The 17,343-nt window shown below is 37.1% G+C and overlaps 1 protein-coding gene across 8 annotated transcripts in view; it reads right to left on the reverse strand.

The window, feature by feature from the left end:
• Nucleotides 1-17,343, reverse strand: part of RBMS1 (RNA binding motif single stranded interacting protein 1) — a 233,202-nt gene that overhangs the window by 45,269 nt on the left and 170,590 nt on the right. For all 8 annotated transcript variants that reach the window (XM_055122725.1, XM_055122731.1, XM_055122727.1 and 5 more), the window contains exon 3: nt 1,677-1,735. In XM_055122725.1, coding sequence (XP_054978700.1) covers nt 1,677-1,735 — 59 coding nt within the window. The remainder of the gene's footprint in view (nt 1-1,676; nt 1,736-17,343) is intronic.

Consider the following 17,343-nt stretch of genomic DNA (forward strand, 5'->3'; position numbering starts at 1 on the left):
GCAGACACTTTAAGAGTTCATCTCCAGGTGATTGAAAATTATACAAGATCAATTCTGAATGATACCTACTCGTATCTCAAGGCTCCATAAATACCTCTTGCCCGTAATTTTTCTAAATCACACTGAGCTTCTTCTGGCATTTTGGCTTCCAGAGAATAGGATGGCACTGGAGAGGATGCAAATAGAAGGCCAGTACAGGGGTGTGGTGGGGAACTCAACCTGGGATGCCTCCAGGATCTCTTCCTTACTTAACTAGGGCAGCCCTGCTTTTTCACACACCGATCTGCTGAGTTAAGATTTATTTGGGGGTGGGGAAGGTAGGCCAAGGCTATAAAATCACTTGCCTACTATAATTTTTCTCTTGTATTAAAGTAATATTAGAGATCAGCTTCCTGTCTTATGCCTTCAAGAGTCCATTTTTCTTTATAAAACCCAAAGATTTTTTTCCCCTTGTGTCTTTGCTTTCTCACATATGTTAAAAAAGACCAATCTTGGCAACTAAGTGTATATATTTTAGTCTACAATTTAATTCTCTCAGGCTTAATTCATTTAAAATATTTACTGAACACATTCCACATAAAGCTCTGCTCTACCAACTATCTCAGGGCAAAACTGCCTTAAGTGTGCCGTGTTGATTAAACATGGAGTTAGATATTTGTCACAATAGCTCCTTTAAATTTAGGAACTTTGAAGAGGAGACAGATACACAAAGAATCTCTTCAAGACTAGATTAAAGGAAATGGCGAGGCCCTACCATAGAGCTCATTTATGTTCTTTGCCTTTTTCAAATTGTGCTAAGCCATAGCCGTCACCACTACTTGAAAAACTGGAGTCTAATTAATGAGGAGATTTGCTTTCTCTGCCTATTCCTGTCAACCTTACTTCAATTCCCGGGGTCAGTAGTTAGACTCAAAGTCAGCTGACCCCATTCTTCCCCTTTCCTAGAAATCACATGCCTATTGTTAAGATGCAGGATCATTAAAAGTCAGAGCCACAGAGCAGCAGTGCTGCTACTGTAGACGCCTCTTCTTCCAGCTCATGGAGCTGGATGAGCTCATCCTAATTACACGAAAAACTGAAGGTCAGTGCATCAAATTAATGCAGCAGCATATTTCAAAGGGGCGTATGACCTCCCCTCCCTCTTACAATCTGGTCAGTGAAAATGGTTCTCTCCTCCCTGCTGCCAATATTGTCAACAGGCATTCAGCAGAGAACAATTGGGAGTATTGAAACATGTAATTGAGTACTGCTTAAAACTACTCTATTCTAATTAATAGAGCCAATTTGCACAATATGTAATCTTTTCAATTCTTTAGTACAGCCCAATGGTCTTCAGTAAGCAGCTCTAATCTCCTCAGGCTCAGGAAAGAAAAGCTATTTTCTAACTCTACTTGCCTTTTAAAAGCAGGGGCTAAATGCCAACCAGCATTATGCATGTTAACTCTGCTGGCGTCAAATCTAGAATTCTGGCAAACTGCTGTTAAAGAGTTCCAGCCAAAATTCGACCAGGGACAAACGTTAGCAACATGCTGACATTGTGCAAGACAGAAACTGCAGTGACATATACGATTTGGTTTTTAATAAAATGAAGGTAGTTTTGAAACCAAGCTGTGGTTTAAAAGTTCATTATTTGTCTAAAACTATGATTTAACAAGTATCTAAGGAAGAAACGATACCTTTGCATTTGTTTGTTGTCTTATCCAAAATTGCCTTTGTGGAGACGATTTTTCCGTACCTAAAGAAAAACAAAATAAAAAAACAAAAGCTGTCATCAAGATGACTCAATGAGCAACAACAGCTTAATAAATTCTTAGACAAGGATTTAACAATCCCATGATCAGATATAAAAATTTTCACATAAATTGGTTTTTTATACTTATCAATTTTAACATTGGAGCTTTGTTATCTCATCAATTTTAACTCTAGAATTTTATCAAGAGTTGTGTTTTGTTTACATTGTAATAAAATTTTTAAAAATCCCTAAGAACAGTGTATAAAGTCCAGAGAACATAGTCTCCAAACATCTGCAAACTTCATACAATATGAAAATGTTCTTTACTAGACAACAGGAAATGAGAATTATAAACTCAAAAGTTAAAAAAAAACTGACTAGTTCTCTTTTTTGAACTTTTGGATTATGGTTTGATGTTTAGCTTTGGGATAGCAGGTATTTACCTATCCTGGCACAGAATAAAATGGATTGTGGGTTCTATTTAAAATTAGAATTTTCTACTGATACTATGTCTTTGTGGTAAAATGCAAAATCAAATCCAAGACCGAGACTTATTAAAGGAAAAGTACTATGACCTACAGACTTTGTGTAATAATACTTGAAGGAGAAGTACGTGCATTATATGTAGATCCATTTTTATTTTTTCAGATACTACCTGATGATCTAGAGACCATCACAGATGCCTGTGGATATACACATTTAACTCACTTGATAATACATTTAAAACAGATCTCTTTCACCTGAAGTTTTGATAGCTGTTTATAAATATACTTACGAATGCCTCTTTTAACTCAGAAACAATAGTTATAGTTTATGTTAACCAACATATACATGCACAAGTATTAAGAAAAAGACTTTCAAGAATATTTAAAAAATAAAGCATTTGGGGCTGGAGCGATAGCACAGTGGGTAGGGCATTTGCCTTGCAGGCAACTGACCTGGGTTCAATTTCCAGCATCCCATATGGTCCCCTGAGCACCACCAGGAATAATTCCTGAGTGCAGAGTCAGGAGTAACCCCTGTGCATCGCCAGGTGTGACCCAAAAAGCAAAAATAAAATAAAATAAAATAAAAAATAATAAAGCCTTCAATGTGTTGGTCCTTGGTTAAGAGAGGTGGGGAAGTGAGGGGTGTTGGAATTATGTGCATGGGAAAACATCATTAACAGTATTATAAATTACATAACCTCGATTTAAAAAAGTTAAAAATTAGACCCTCATAAAATGTTCTTTAGTTGGATTTTGGGCCATATTCAGTAGTTCTCAGGAGACAATACGCAGTGCTGGGGTTCAAAGTGTGGTTGGCCACAGCAAGGCCATTAATCCCTGTACTATATATCTGTCCCCTATGGGGGTTTATCATGAACAATGTGTTCAGATTTCCCCTTCCTTTTTATTATTACTTGCAGTGCTGGAATTGAACATAGGACCTCACAATCGGGAGTCATGCAGTTTCCATATTCGCAGACTACAGTGCTTAATAGCTTAATGTACAACAGAAGTTAGGGAAAGAAGGAAAAAATTCAGGACATCAAAACTTTCTTTTTTGGACCATACCTGGGATGCTTAGTGTCTACTCCTAGGTCTAACCTCAGCAATCACTCGTGGCAGGGCACAGGGGAACCAATTGTGTAGTGTACTGGGGACCAATTGTGTAGAAGGTAAGCCCTGTACTATCTCTCTAGCCCCAGAACATTAAAATTTAGTATGCTGTTACTGAACATAGAGTGTAAATTTTGTTTGCTTTTCGGCCAGCAGTGGTGCTCTGCACTTTCTCCTGCCTCCGCAAACTCCTGATGAGCTTAGGGGACTCTATTGGGTGCCAGGTATGGAACCCAAATTTGCTTCATACATTTTCTACCTGTTGTACTACAACTAAAATGGAATATATATACATACACGTCTATATGAGAAAGATATATAGAGATGTATACATTACTTCCCAATGTATCAACTTTGAATTTAACACATTTTCTCTAGTAGTTTCTCATGAATTTTGAGGGACTTTAAGAAATCTTAAAAGTTTTAGGAAATAAAAGTTATCTATGGGACACTTTAACAATTTTGAACAGTGTTTAAATTTCTATTTTATTCAGTGAACAAGCGAAAATATATTCATCATAGAGGAACAAATGGCTTGAGCAACCTCCTTCCCCCAGTTAATTTTCACTGTGTAATCATGTAATCAAATGATTACTAACTAGGCATAAAAGTAAAGATAATTTAAGGTTCAAATGACAATTACATCCAAGAGGCAGAAGGCTAAACAAACACCTTCAATTCCCTGTAGAGATTCTGAGTATTTACAACAACATTAACGCAGGTCACTAAGCTTATAAAATATAATTAAAAAAATCTGCAAACCAGGAAAAATAAGTGACATAAAAAGCACCTTTTAGTAACCATTTATCTACCTAGGTTACATGCTCTCATTTGCACACATTTTAACTGAAGATTCACCCCTATCTCCTACCTTTCCAAAAGAAATGAATGATTTCAATTTAGGAAAAGGGACTAAAAGTCACAGAGATTGAGAGATGTTGCTTGTGGTCTGAGAGTTCAGGTTCTTCTGTAGACCAAAGTGAAGAAGGCTATTTAGAGGTCAGGGATTGGTCCTCTCTGGAGCTGCTCTCCCAGTTTAATGCCAGGAAAGACAACCATGTGGGAAAAGGGAGAGGTGACAGCCAGAAAAAGAGAAGTCTTACTAGCACTGATAGTCAAGCCCATAGCTCTTCTGTTTATGATTTTCTCTGATCTTTTGTCTGGTCACTAGACTTGAATTGTGGTTTCACCATCTATACATCCTCGGCACGTCTCTGATCTGTCCTCCCTCCAATGATCACATTCAACCTTTCTAGGGGCTCTTTCAGTGGTTCTTTGTCCATTTGGCATTTTCATCATATTTATCCAAGCTGTATCATCTCAATATTCAGTCCCTGACATTTTTCTTAGGAAATTTAACACTGCACTTTTAATGAACGCAGTCTTCTGTGATGATGCCTGTTTCTCCTTCCTGCTTCCCCCCCCCCCTTAAGCCCCACTGAAGTTTAAGTGCTTGACTTTTCCTCTTTTATCTGAAGTATCTAGAGGAATGTCACTTAATGCCCATTATTTTCCAAATCCATTTCTGAAGACCCCTAACTACATTTCTGCCATCCTTCCACTGATGTCTGGGTCACCCAGAAGCATATGCATGCTCCTCCTCCTCTACCAAGTCCGAGGTCTTCAAATCTAGTCAGTGATGAACTCTGAGTTTGGTCTCGAACATTTTTCAAACATTCATTTGTTCCCATCACTTTGCCTAGATTTCCATAGAAAGCAGACAAAAGATCCCCCGGGCTTCCAATTCCAGCTGCTGCACCCTTTCTGCTGCATTAATTCTCTTTAAACATGTCTCTTCCATCCCTTCCCTACCACATTTTATCCAGGCTTGAACCTGAAGAACCTGTTCAAATATTATCATTTTCATGAAACCACCTCTAATCCCTTCAGCCATTTAGTTGGCAATTTTATAAGAAACCAGAAAGGGGATTAACATTTACTCAGTTTTCACTTATGTTCTAGGCTCTGTGCCAGGCACTCCTTCATATGTATGATGTTATTTAATTATCTTCATGAAGATCGTGTGAGGTGTTATTATTCCCATTTTTGCAAACTGAAAAACAATGGCTCATAGAAATTTTGAGCCCAAGATCTTGCCTGAAATATCAAAGCTCAAAAATCAATTGTTTTAAGTTCTTTCTGCAATTTATGTATGAAATAATTTTGAGAAACAATATTCCTTTATACTCTGGGTATAAAAGAAGAACAAAAGAGATGAGCTCTTCAATAAGTTATGGGAACAGATTTAGTTTTCAAGCCAAATTAGGCTTTTTGTTTCTTATAAATATAAATCAAGATATAGTTCATGGTTGAAAGTGAACTAATGGTTCATAGTTGAAAGTGAACTAATGTTGGATACGGGTAAAAACAGATTTCTGAAATGTATCCATTTTACTTTCTATTGTGGTTTTCATTATGACTTGTGGGTTAAGAATGAACAAGCATCACTTTCTGGAAACTCAGAGAGGGTTTCATTCTGTGACATTATTCGTACTGTCCTCTCTGTATTGCATCAAGAAAATGTTTTGCTGTAAATAAGTACTACAGTGCTCACAGCACAAGAGGCTCTTATTAAATTGCAGATGCCTGAACTGGTACATATGTAACACTTTAAATCAGTCAAGTTGTGAACCAGTTAGCATCTCAGTGCAGTCATTCTATCACAAGAAAGACACAGAACAAGTGACTCTGATGACCTGAAGAAAGATGACCAAGTTTTACCTAAGTAAGTTTTAAGCAATATGGAATCAGAAGTGCACAATGAGGTATCACTACAGGTGATTAAAATTTGCCTGATTTTACTATTGTCAATATCACCCAGCAACCATGCTTCAGCTCCACTTGTTTCTATTTGTAGCTTTGTTTGTAAAAATACATGAATAAGTGAAGACCAATTCATTAAGTAACCAGGAAGTACAAATGCACTGGGAGAAACAGGTCTCCTCATAAGTAGAATCCACAGGCTAAGGAGAGCACAATTAAGAAAGTCAGCCATATGGGGAAAATGGAACAATAAAAATTGAATTTTTTCTCTGGCTTCAAAGTAATTACAGACCACAGGCTACAAAGAGTATAGTGTACTAAAAGAAGATCCTGAGGCTCAAAAGATAGTATAGGTGTTAAGACACTTGCTTGCACGTGCCAGACCCTGGCTTGACCCCCTTTACTGCATATAGTTCCCCTTGCATGGAGAGGAATGACCCAATCTCTTTCCCCAAATAAAAAAGAAAACAATCATTCTTTTAACATTTTTACTATCAAAGCTTCCTCTGGAGCGAGATGTGACAGCAGATACTTTGAATTTCAAGGAGTAAGAGTAACAAGTAGAAACATTTCAGTCTATTAGCCAGCAGTTAAAACATTCAACCTACTTTATTGAAACTTTTGGCCTAGAATCTGCCAACATTTCTTTGTATCACAACATCTCATTTATTTGTATCACAATGTTATTTTTTCTAACACCATTTGGATCTCTTCTTTTATCTGTTTTTATGAGATAAGGAAAAAGATAAATGAGAGATAAGTGTATTTTAGTTTGCACCGAGTAAATGAAGCTTAATTTTTCTCTCTATTCCAGTCTTTCCAAATTTCTTGTTAGTTACAAAAGAAATACGTATCTGCTGTATTGTTGCTAAAACACTTAGGAAAATAGGCTGAAATGTTAAAAAGCACCCTAAATTATTGATGTGGGAAATATCTATAGACTTCTCCCCATGTGCAGATACTCATACACTAGGGAATCTGCAACTCTTACACATTTCCAGTTACCAGCCAAGGCGCTTGAAAGTGGAGCCCACTCCGATTTCTACCAACAGATGGCGATAATGGTTGGTAAGTAATTTCATTATTAGTTATTCCAGGTGCAATTTCACTTAAAGCACCGTGGGTCATTTTCAGTATTTGTGTTAGTTTTGGAAAATCTTATTAGCATTAACAAACCTGAAAAAGCAATTTTGGAGTTGAAAACAACAGCAAAAAATGTACATGCTTACAATGTCAATTGTAAGTTCAAGTTTGAAATGGGTATATTCATATGCACACCAAAGGTTGTTTTTTAACAGCTGACCTGCTGATACATAAAGAGGAACCCTGTATCCTGTGAAAGATGCTGTTTCCATGCAACTGACAATACTCAGAAGGGGGATAAAGATTAGAGTGCAAAAGAAAGTGTTAGGAATATGTGGTTATGCATTAAGCATCATATGACCATGTGAGTTAATTAAGGGAAATTAAAGAAGGTTAACATTTACAACTTTATGCCAGGTTTTGTTCTAATTTCCCACAAGTTTTTGAGTAGGTAAAATAATCTCAGTCTGTAGGTGTTAACTGAGATACAGCTGATATGTTAATATGTATAAAGATGAGAGGCAGGATATTTGCTTTTGACCAGGCATGGTGACAGTTGCATAAACTTCAGTTATCAGCCACAGGTTATTATTCCATAAATTATAATGTTTCCATTTTAAGTCTGCATAGCCCATTCCCAATCAAGTGAGAAGATGAGGAGAGACTCTCTAATGTCTGAAGTTCTAACATAGATGCGGATACCTTCTAGAAATAATTATTTAATTTTCTGGGCTCACAATATAACACACACACACACACACATCAGTAAGAAGGACACAAAAGTGCCTTTAAAGCTCAAAGGAATAATTATTTGGGGATGGCCCAGTGGCAAAGTGACTGAGGTACTGCTTCCACATACCCAAGTGTGACCTCAGCAATTCCACTGTTGGGACCACAATTGTATAAGCATCACAACCAATTGTCTACAACCTCTGATCATTACAGAAACAACAATAAAACAAGGGAACAACTCTTAAAAGAAAGGACTTATATATCTGTTTGGTAGGAATGAATACGAGGCTGCAATATAAAACCATCCTTTTGAATTTGGACTTCGGGGGAAAGAACAAAAATACACATATACATATACCCACACTCAGATGATGCAATCTAGGTAGTTTTCTAATTTGCTTTTATTTCTGCATTTCAAATTATATTTCTTTTCTCTATTCAAGCACTATTAGAGAGATAAAGCAAACTTTAGGTATGGTGATTTACTAAATTTGTTTTAGTTCTATCAGTGGTTGAACAGAGAATGGAAATAACATATAAATTGTGTTCTTCAAAGAGAAAAGCTAACTAGAGAATGAGACTAAAAATAGGAATCATTTGTCTATGTTATTCTCCATTTCTACTACCTTGAATAATTCAGCTGGTTATATTTATTTGCTTGGTACAGGATGTGGTAAAGCATTTGAAGTCATGATACAAAACATGTGAAATTTCAAAATTAGTCAATACTAAACAGACTTTATAAGATGTTATTTATTTATTTATTTATTTATTTATTTATTTATTTATTTATTGCCCCAAAGGTGTTCAAAGTTTCAGCGCCATTCCAAATACACTTAAAAAAATATCAGGGATACAAAGAGATTACATTTTACATTGAGTTATTTTAGCTTAGCCTCTACATTAGATGCCCTTTTGACTTGTGCTATATGGTTGGTCATGCCTTTGTGAATAAATGATTCCTAATAGATGGGATACAACAGGAAGCTAAATTTGATGTCGTGAGAATTAGAGTTTTAGGGAAGAATATACTTGGCAGGAAAAACTGCTACAGACATAGAAATCACAAACTAACCTGGTGCTGGATGTGAATGAAACACAGGGCAGACAAGAACAAAACGATCAGACCCAATCAATCCACAACTATTTATAGCATGTCACCACAAGGCCCTTCACTCTACAAGGACTTTGTAACATATATAACATTCTAGACAGCAGAAAAAAAATCTTTGGGGAAATGAATTTTATTACTTAAAAAAAATCCTAAGAACAGTGAAATCTTATTAGACAAATGCTAAAAACAGGAGGGAGGTCAAGTTGAGCAAGGAAGACTTTGGAGAAAGCAGAAATACAGGTGGGTTACAAAGAACAAAAGCCCCAAAGGATCTGTCTAAAGCATTCATGGAGGGAGTAATGGTGGCTAAGTCAGAAAAAGCCTGTGAGGACCTTGGTTTCCAGGAAAAGGAGTTAGGGAACATAATGTGGTTAATGCTTTATTTCAGTAAGATTAATGAAAATCTTATGGCTAGAATTAGTAGAGAAAGATGTCACATTTTGTCATTGTATTTTATTTTTGCACTCTTTGTATCTGGTTTATATGCTACATGTCTGTGTAAAAATAATAGTAGAGTGACAAGAAGGGTAGGGAAATGAATGGAAAGGTTTTAAAGGATAGTGACATTTTAAGAAATGGACTTCCTTCCCGAAGCAGCTTTAAATACTTAACTTGATACCTGAGAAAAATAATCCATGGTATCTTTATGGATCTGTTCTGTGAAAGGCTGTGAGGTGTCCCTGCAAAAGCAGGGAAGAAGAGGACCCAATACTGGATTCACTTTCTTTTTTCTTTTTAACTTTCCCACAAAGGGCCCTGAGTTTCAGCCTCAGAGGCTACATGAGAGACAATGTAGCTCACCCTCAGCTATGCTATAGTACATGAACTAATGAAAATCAAGTTCTGGGACCAAGTCTCATATTTGCAAGAAAAAATACATACAGCTACATTTATCACAGGAGTAATTGCATAGTTATATGAACTAAATTATTCATGATTTTTGAATTTCTTAAACATCCTTTTAGAGTACAAATAAAATTGGTGATTTACACTCAGGTTTTGAGAGTAATAATTTCTCTAGCTAAATTTTAAACAAGTCCCCTCCAAAAGTTGTCTTCTCAATTTCCTTGGGTGAAAGCTATTCTATTATAAAAGTTGCATGAAAGTGACAACTGGTGCTGCATATTCTATATGCGCCCTGAACTAAGTAATTCGCAAAGAATGGACATTAAAATAAATATTTTCAGAAATGACAAATGCACTTTTTGCCATAGTCAAAGAAAAACATCATTTTCTCTTATAAATAAGAAGTGCACTATAAAGCATTTGATTTATTACACAGATTTGCCATTTTAGTTGAGTATCACATCAATTATGATCTGCAATCAAGGTAAAGTAGCTTTACATGCTTTTATGGTCCTTTAAGAGCCCACAGCATACAAGGGTCATTTACATTACCTTAGGATAATGTTGTTTCCATAAGTCTCTGGTACTGGAACACTTACAGATGCAGTTAAGGCACAAATTAGTGCTACCAAGTAATAACATATCAGGGAAAAACACATGATAAGCAGAAAAACACAAGTTCTACCCACTATACCACCAGTCCAGTCCTGCCAATAACTAATTCTTTTAAATTTTAATTTTAAATTTTCTTTCTCTTCAACACAAACCCATAATACACTTGTCTTTGCTTTGGCAGAGACATTTTGATATACATCCCTTTACTCTACCATATGAAAGGCATTGTCACACGAGAAACAAGACAGCCATGGTGAGAGGTGCTCTTCAGTCGGTGACCATTCATTCTGTGACTCTGCTATACCATATCTCACCACATCATAATCATCACCTGTTTGTAAAAACAGTTTTCTAGAATTACATAAAAAAGTCTTCGTGTATGGGCTGAAGAGTCAGTAGAGCAGCTAAAGAGTTTGTCTTGCATGCATTCAACCTGAGTTTGATTCCTAGCACTCCATATAGTCCTCTGAGCCCCATCAGGAGTGATTCCTTAAGCGTAAAGCCAGGAATAAGCCCTGAGAAATACACACACACAAAGACTGCACATAAAGATTAAACATCACTTTAAAAATAATTCAATAATTCAGCACAAAATCTGCAATGCTTAGACAGTGAAATGTGGTACTGTTGTCATCTGGCCTCAGTATCTCCATCTGTAGTGTTTGCATCTGTCTCACAGGACTGTTGTTAGAGGGCCATAGTATGTGATACCTAACAGACACTCAGGAACTAAAATATATACTATCCCTTTCTCCCACACTTCTAATGCTTACCCTGGTGAGCAGCACTAAACAGACTTGGTTCTATACTGAAAATACACAGAGCTATCATTTTTAAGTTACTCGGTGGAACAGTCCTTTGCACAGTGTAATCATGCATATACTGGCTGAACGAATGAAATTTATGTAGTATAAAATTTTACCTAAAGAGCAATGGGGAATGAAGAGAGATAAGTAATAGGGGGAAAGAAAATGATGCATTTTCTCTTGAAAATTAGACATGGCCTTGTACTACATCCCAATTCACTGTATAAAAATACAAGAAAATCAAGGAAATTTAGATTTCAGTAGCAAATTAGAAATTTTCACCAAAAAAAGAGAGAACTATGAAAGACTAGGGGCAGGGGCAATAACAAAAACATCCACAAGAAGTTTTTGTTCCTAAATTGTTTTTCAAGTGTCTCTAAATTGGTGGCTCCTTTAAAAAGAAGCCTAACCTGGAAGTCTCTTTAACAAGTACCTGTGTCACAGTCTAGAAATGGAATGCATTAAACTCCAGCATTAAAAAACATAAGTGACTCTTCATTCGTGACATGAACAGCGTGACAGAGCAAAAGTAAACATGTTCTCTGAAGCAAAACAGAGAGTTATTTGAAACCATTAAAACAGAGCGTGCAAATTACCTAGAAATTTCTCAATTCTGACACAAGCACAGAAAGGCAGAAGTCAAATTGGACATTTCCTAGACTGAACACCTAACACTATCATTGATCCAAAACATGGCACCTGTGTATTGATTTCCAAATGCAGTCACTCCATCCTTTACTAAAGCAATAAATCCTGACTGCCCCATGACCTTGAAAGCCAATCTGAACAGACTGAAAAGAAAAATGAAATCAATTTTGCTCATTCCATACCAAGAAATTTGGGGGTATCACATAAATGCATTACTAGTTAAAAAAATGCAGTTGGGCTGTGTAAGTAAAGGAATGCTCAGAGCTGTCAGTGCAGTGACATTTGTAAACATAGGTCAAGGGTCTCTCCTTTCCACAATGGTCACAACTCTCAGAGGGGATCTGACAGAAAAGGGTAAATGGGTCCCCACTGTGGTTTGCTGTTGATTTTCTTCAGAACAAGATCATCTCAGACAATGGAAACTGAAAAAGGCAATCTTTCTAAAGAGAGGGTAGTCAAAAATTTACACTCTTAACGAAGTCAGAGAGATAAGAGAGGAGTTATTAAAAAAATATAGAAAACTCATAAGAGAAACATACTATATTTTAGTATCTGTTCACAAACCTAACAAACTTACATACTTCAGTCTTAAGATAATCTGAATTCACTGAATTTTCCAGAAGACATACTAACATACTAATTCTACTTAGCTGCAAGTAAAGATTTGTGAATGGAGATCATGGCTACAAATGCTGTTTATTTACATGACCTTACATGATCTATCAGGAAGAATTTTCCAATCCGGCCTTTTTTTTTTTTTTTGAGAAATCTTGTATAATAAAATGGTGCAGGTTTAAAAGCAAAGTGTCATCCAGATTTTTAAAATGAATAAAAACCTTTCCTGGAAATGAAATGCAGGTAATACCAATTCTGATCTCAAGCAAACCTTCAGAGTGAATTAGTAAACAGGGTGATCTGTGAAAAGAAGAAATGCCAGTAAAGTCCTTAAGAGCAAGTAACACATAACAACTTTGACTCCTTCTATTCTATGGGCGTGTTAAGGAAAGCAGGGCTGTTCGGTGTGTGATGCACAGGATGTTTTGGTGTGAGCTAAATAAAATAACAAGGCCATTATTTGGTTATGTTAACCAGACAAGGATATCTGGGAAGAAGAAACATGGGCGGGTTTAGGTGGAATTGACCAAACAAGTGTCAGAGCTTAATTATTCTGAGAGGCCAGACAATTTCATCATTGGCCAGGATCCAGAGTCTCAGGGTCCTTCTCTCCCGAAAGGGGGCATAGCATGACACAGGACATAACCATGCCACAACCATGCCACTGGATCCCATGTCGGGCTGTTTCATTTGGGGTGCCCTGGAGGGGGGGAGGGTGAGGCCCCTCCCTGCTCCAAGTGACCCAGCCCCAGCAGCCAAAAACCTCCAGAACTCAACCCCCACCATGCTCAAGGCTGCTCTCCACGCGCTCAGGCCGAGCGTCACCCACAAGTGAATGTATTCCTGGACCACGATGCCGTGAATGCATACTTTATACCACCCATACTCCAAGAGTACTGCATCATCACATTTGATGGAGTTTAAAGTAGGAGACAACCAATCTTAGAGGGAAATGTTTTTTTACAGACACACAGACAGACAGACAGACAGATAGACACACACACACACACACACAAACACACACACACACAAGCACACAAGGCTCAACCTTTAACAACATGTTACTGACCTCTTATAGAAGGGCTTAATTGTCCCCGGGTGAAATACAACAATCTTCACACACTTTCCTCTAAGCAAACTTTTTGGGAACACTTTCTGTGTTTTTTTTATGACAATATAAAATGAAAAATTTCGGTTCCTATTTGGGGCTTGGATTTGGGTTTAGGATGGAAATATCTGAAATATGGTGGTGGGAAAACGTAATGGTGGTGGGATTGGTGTTCAAACATTAAATGTAATCAAATATTGTGAACTACTTTATAAAATAAAAAAATTAAAAAAAATTCTTCTGAGAGAAGTCGCAGCCCCTGGCAGACAGTAAAACGCTGCAGACTCTCTTAATTGGGCACCACCCATCCAATACTTACACCATGACACAAATCAGGTAACTGATAGCTCATATATTAAACATATAAACACCTCAAAGGTAGGTGGGAGAGTGTGAATATAAAATAATTAATGATTTTAAATTACTTTCGTGGGATAATTTGGCTAAAGCCAAAAGAATAATGTTCTAGAGGGGAAAAAGTTTAAGTTCTATGCAGAAAATACTTTTGGTTTTTTGTTGCTGTTTTAGCTAGAAACAAGTTAACTTGTCCAAATATATGTCACAGAAAAATCATGCTCATGAGCCTCTTTGATCACAGTTCTCCAACACCCACTGTTACGGATTTAGATTGACAGAAAATTGAGTGCAGTGAACTTTTCAGAATGCTAGGTTTATTCTAAGATTGTTTACTTCTATTTTTCCTCCTTTTTTCTGGAGGGAGGTGTTTGACCATATGAGGTGCTCATACTAAATGGTGCTCAGGGGATCAAACTGGGGTCAGCCACATGCAAAGCAAGTGGGTCAACCATGTTCCTTTCAGCCCTTTTGAGTTATATATATGGCCTCTCTGGGAAGATGACTCACAGGACTGGAGTGCATGCTCTGTATTCAGGAGTTCTGGATCCCATCCGAGCATCATATGGTCCACCTATCCTTATAAGTTCTCCCTCACATAAGGAGAAGGAAAAAAACGTAAAATGACTTTTATTTCTAATAAAATTATGGCTTAAAGATGGTGGGTGCAAGTTTTAGTGTATGTTCTTTGTGACCAAATAAAATTTCTGCTTCTATACTGATTGTGTCACTACACTAATCCTAATCGTTTTTACTTAAGATATATAGTGGTCTTTAAATTTTTAAAATCTGGGGGCTGGAGAGGTGGTAAATCTGGTAAGACACACGTCTTGCATCCTGAGAACCACCAACAGTGATTACTGAGCACAGAGCCAGGAGTAAGCCCTAACCACTGCTAGATATGGCCCCCAAAACCAAAATTCAAAAATTCAAAATCTGGGGATCACTAATAGACAGTGGGTACCAAAAGAGAGAATCCCTACTTTCACAAGGGAACTTGACCAGATGATTAATCAGATTAATGTCAATAAGAATAGCAGTCACATGGACAGAATTAAAGGGTAAAAAAAAAATAGCAAAATTTTCTAAAGACCATACACATCACAGCATTCACACACATCACAGCATTCACTTTAATTTCAAGTTTTAAATTAGAACAAATGCTGCCCAACAAAATTTTATGAACTTACAGATGAACTGTCTATATGCCAAGTAAAAGTACATATAAATAAAAAAAAAATAACAGGAAAATCTACTAATAAACTTCCCCCCTCTAGGTTTCTCCAGGATTAGGGCTTCCTCAGCAACAAGAATTTCTCCTTAGATTTCCTGTCTCTATCCTGCTGAATCCTCAAAACCCAAACTTCAACTCCCCAACTTCCTGTCTGTTTTTAATAAGGGCCACACCCAGCACCACAAGGGTGGTGTGAGGTGGGATTCCGTTCCAGGGACAGAACTCAGGGCCTCATTGATTGAGGCATGAGTATCTCTGACTTCACTGTTCAGGGCGTAAAGATACAAATTAAAATGCATCCTGCTCACTATAGTTTATAGATTCTTACAAGAAAGAAGCAATCTTAGAGATAATAAAAATTTTCTAGAAACACAACATAAGAGGAAGTAGAAAGCTTCATTATGCAACATAGTTTTACATATATGAACACATACAGAGTCCTGTCACTTGATAATGTTCTAAAATAATGCATCTCTAGAGATTCATTTTGCATTAAATATCAGAGAGTATAATTCCACAAACCTAGCTGTTGAAACATACAGCATGCCTAGGCTGTAGGTTAGAGGCTACTACTTGGTCCTGTGTTGACTGAAATGTTAAGGGATACATGATTGCATCTGTAGATATGCACAGACAGTTCTTTTCAGTAAATGTCAACTGCTTTATCCTTGAAAGAGTAATGTAACGTTTCTGGCTTTAACCTGGAGTTCAAATAAAGTAACTAGGTGGTGATGAGTTCACTTTCCCAGCTTCCTCTTCAGATATTACCAGGCGATGATGGGGTAAGAGAGAGACAGGTGGGTTTTCCTTAAGCATGAAGCTGAAATTTAACGAGATGATATGATAGTTTCTCCTATGTTTATTAAACAAATATAAAGTATATATAATTTAGTTATCTTACGAATATCAATCACCCTCTCCAAAACATGTTTTGAAATAAAGGAAAACAAGAGAATGTCTGGAATAAAAGGCAAGCCTCTTCCCACTACTTAAAATGTTCATAGATCAGTTTATCAAAATATTTGTCTTTGGGGCTGGAGCGATAGCACAGCGGGTAGGGCGTCTGCCTTGCACGCGGCCGACCTGGGTTTGATCCCCGGCATCCCATATGGTCCCCCAAGCACTGCCAGGAGTAATTCCTGAGTGCAGAGCCAGGAGTAACCCCTGTGCATCGCTGGGTGTGACCCAAAAAGCAAAAAATAAAATAAAATAAAAATTTGTCTTTGTTTTAACAGGGTCTATTGCCCCTCCTGCCGTCCTGTATCTAGAGGAAAGAGACAATCTTCCCCTTAACACCCAGGCAGGCCTCCAGGGGAGCACTAATTGTTCCAAACCCTAGCTAGCTTTTTCTCTTTCTCAAATGCAAGCAACTCAGAAAGCAAGCAAGCATGGCTAGGGCTGCAGCCCACTTCCTAGAATCTATATATTAAGCCCTGCCCCGACTTTACACCCCTTCCAGAGAGTAAGAAGGACAAGTTAGGAATAAGAAAAAAAATATTGGAGCAATTGGGCAGAAGATACAAAAAATAATCACAGAAAAATCAGAGAGAAAAGCTGCAGTGGGAATTTAGGAGCTAATAAGCAACCAGTTTCTTTAAAATAAACAAATACTTTCAAAAGATTAAATCATGCAATTCTTAAGCAAGAACTCGAAAGGCCAACCTTAAAGAAAATGGAGGGTGCAGCCCTGACTTCAGAACTATTTGGAAGCTAATTTCAGCAATGATGATGATTTTAACCACTCATATAAATATTCTCATTTTTTCCAACAAGGAATTCTCCATACTTACTCAAGTGTATTTAACTAAGACCTACAAGATCTTTGACATGGCTTTGCATAAAATGAAGAAAAAGATGTGGTAAGAGAAAGTTGGTTCTCAAAACTAGTTTCCAAAAAATAAATGAGCTATCAAATGGGGAATTTGTATTTCTAACAAACATATAAGATGACTGTGTGGGCCACGGAAAAAGTTCAGACAAGTGCTTGAATTATATGTAAACTTTTCAAAGAAACATCACATTTGACATTTTACGAAAGGATTTCACAACAACCTGGCAAAGGTGACTTAGTCCTATGCTTCAGAGAACCAGG

The sequence above is a fragment of the Sorex araneus genome, chromosome X (genome assembly GCF_027595985.1).
Source record: "Sorex araneus isolate mSorAra2 chromosome X, mSorAra2.pri, whole genome shotgun sequence".
Taxonomy (NCBI): domain Eukaryota; kingdom Metazoa; phylum Chordata; class Mammalia; order Eulipotyphla; family Soricidae; genus Sorex; species Sorex araneus.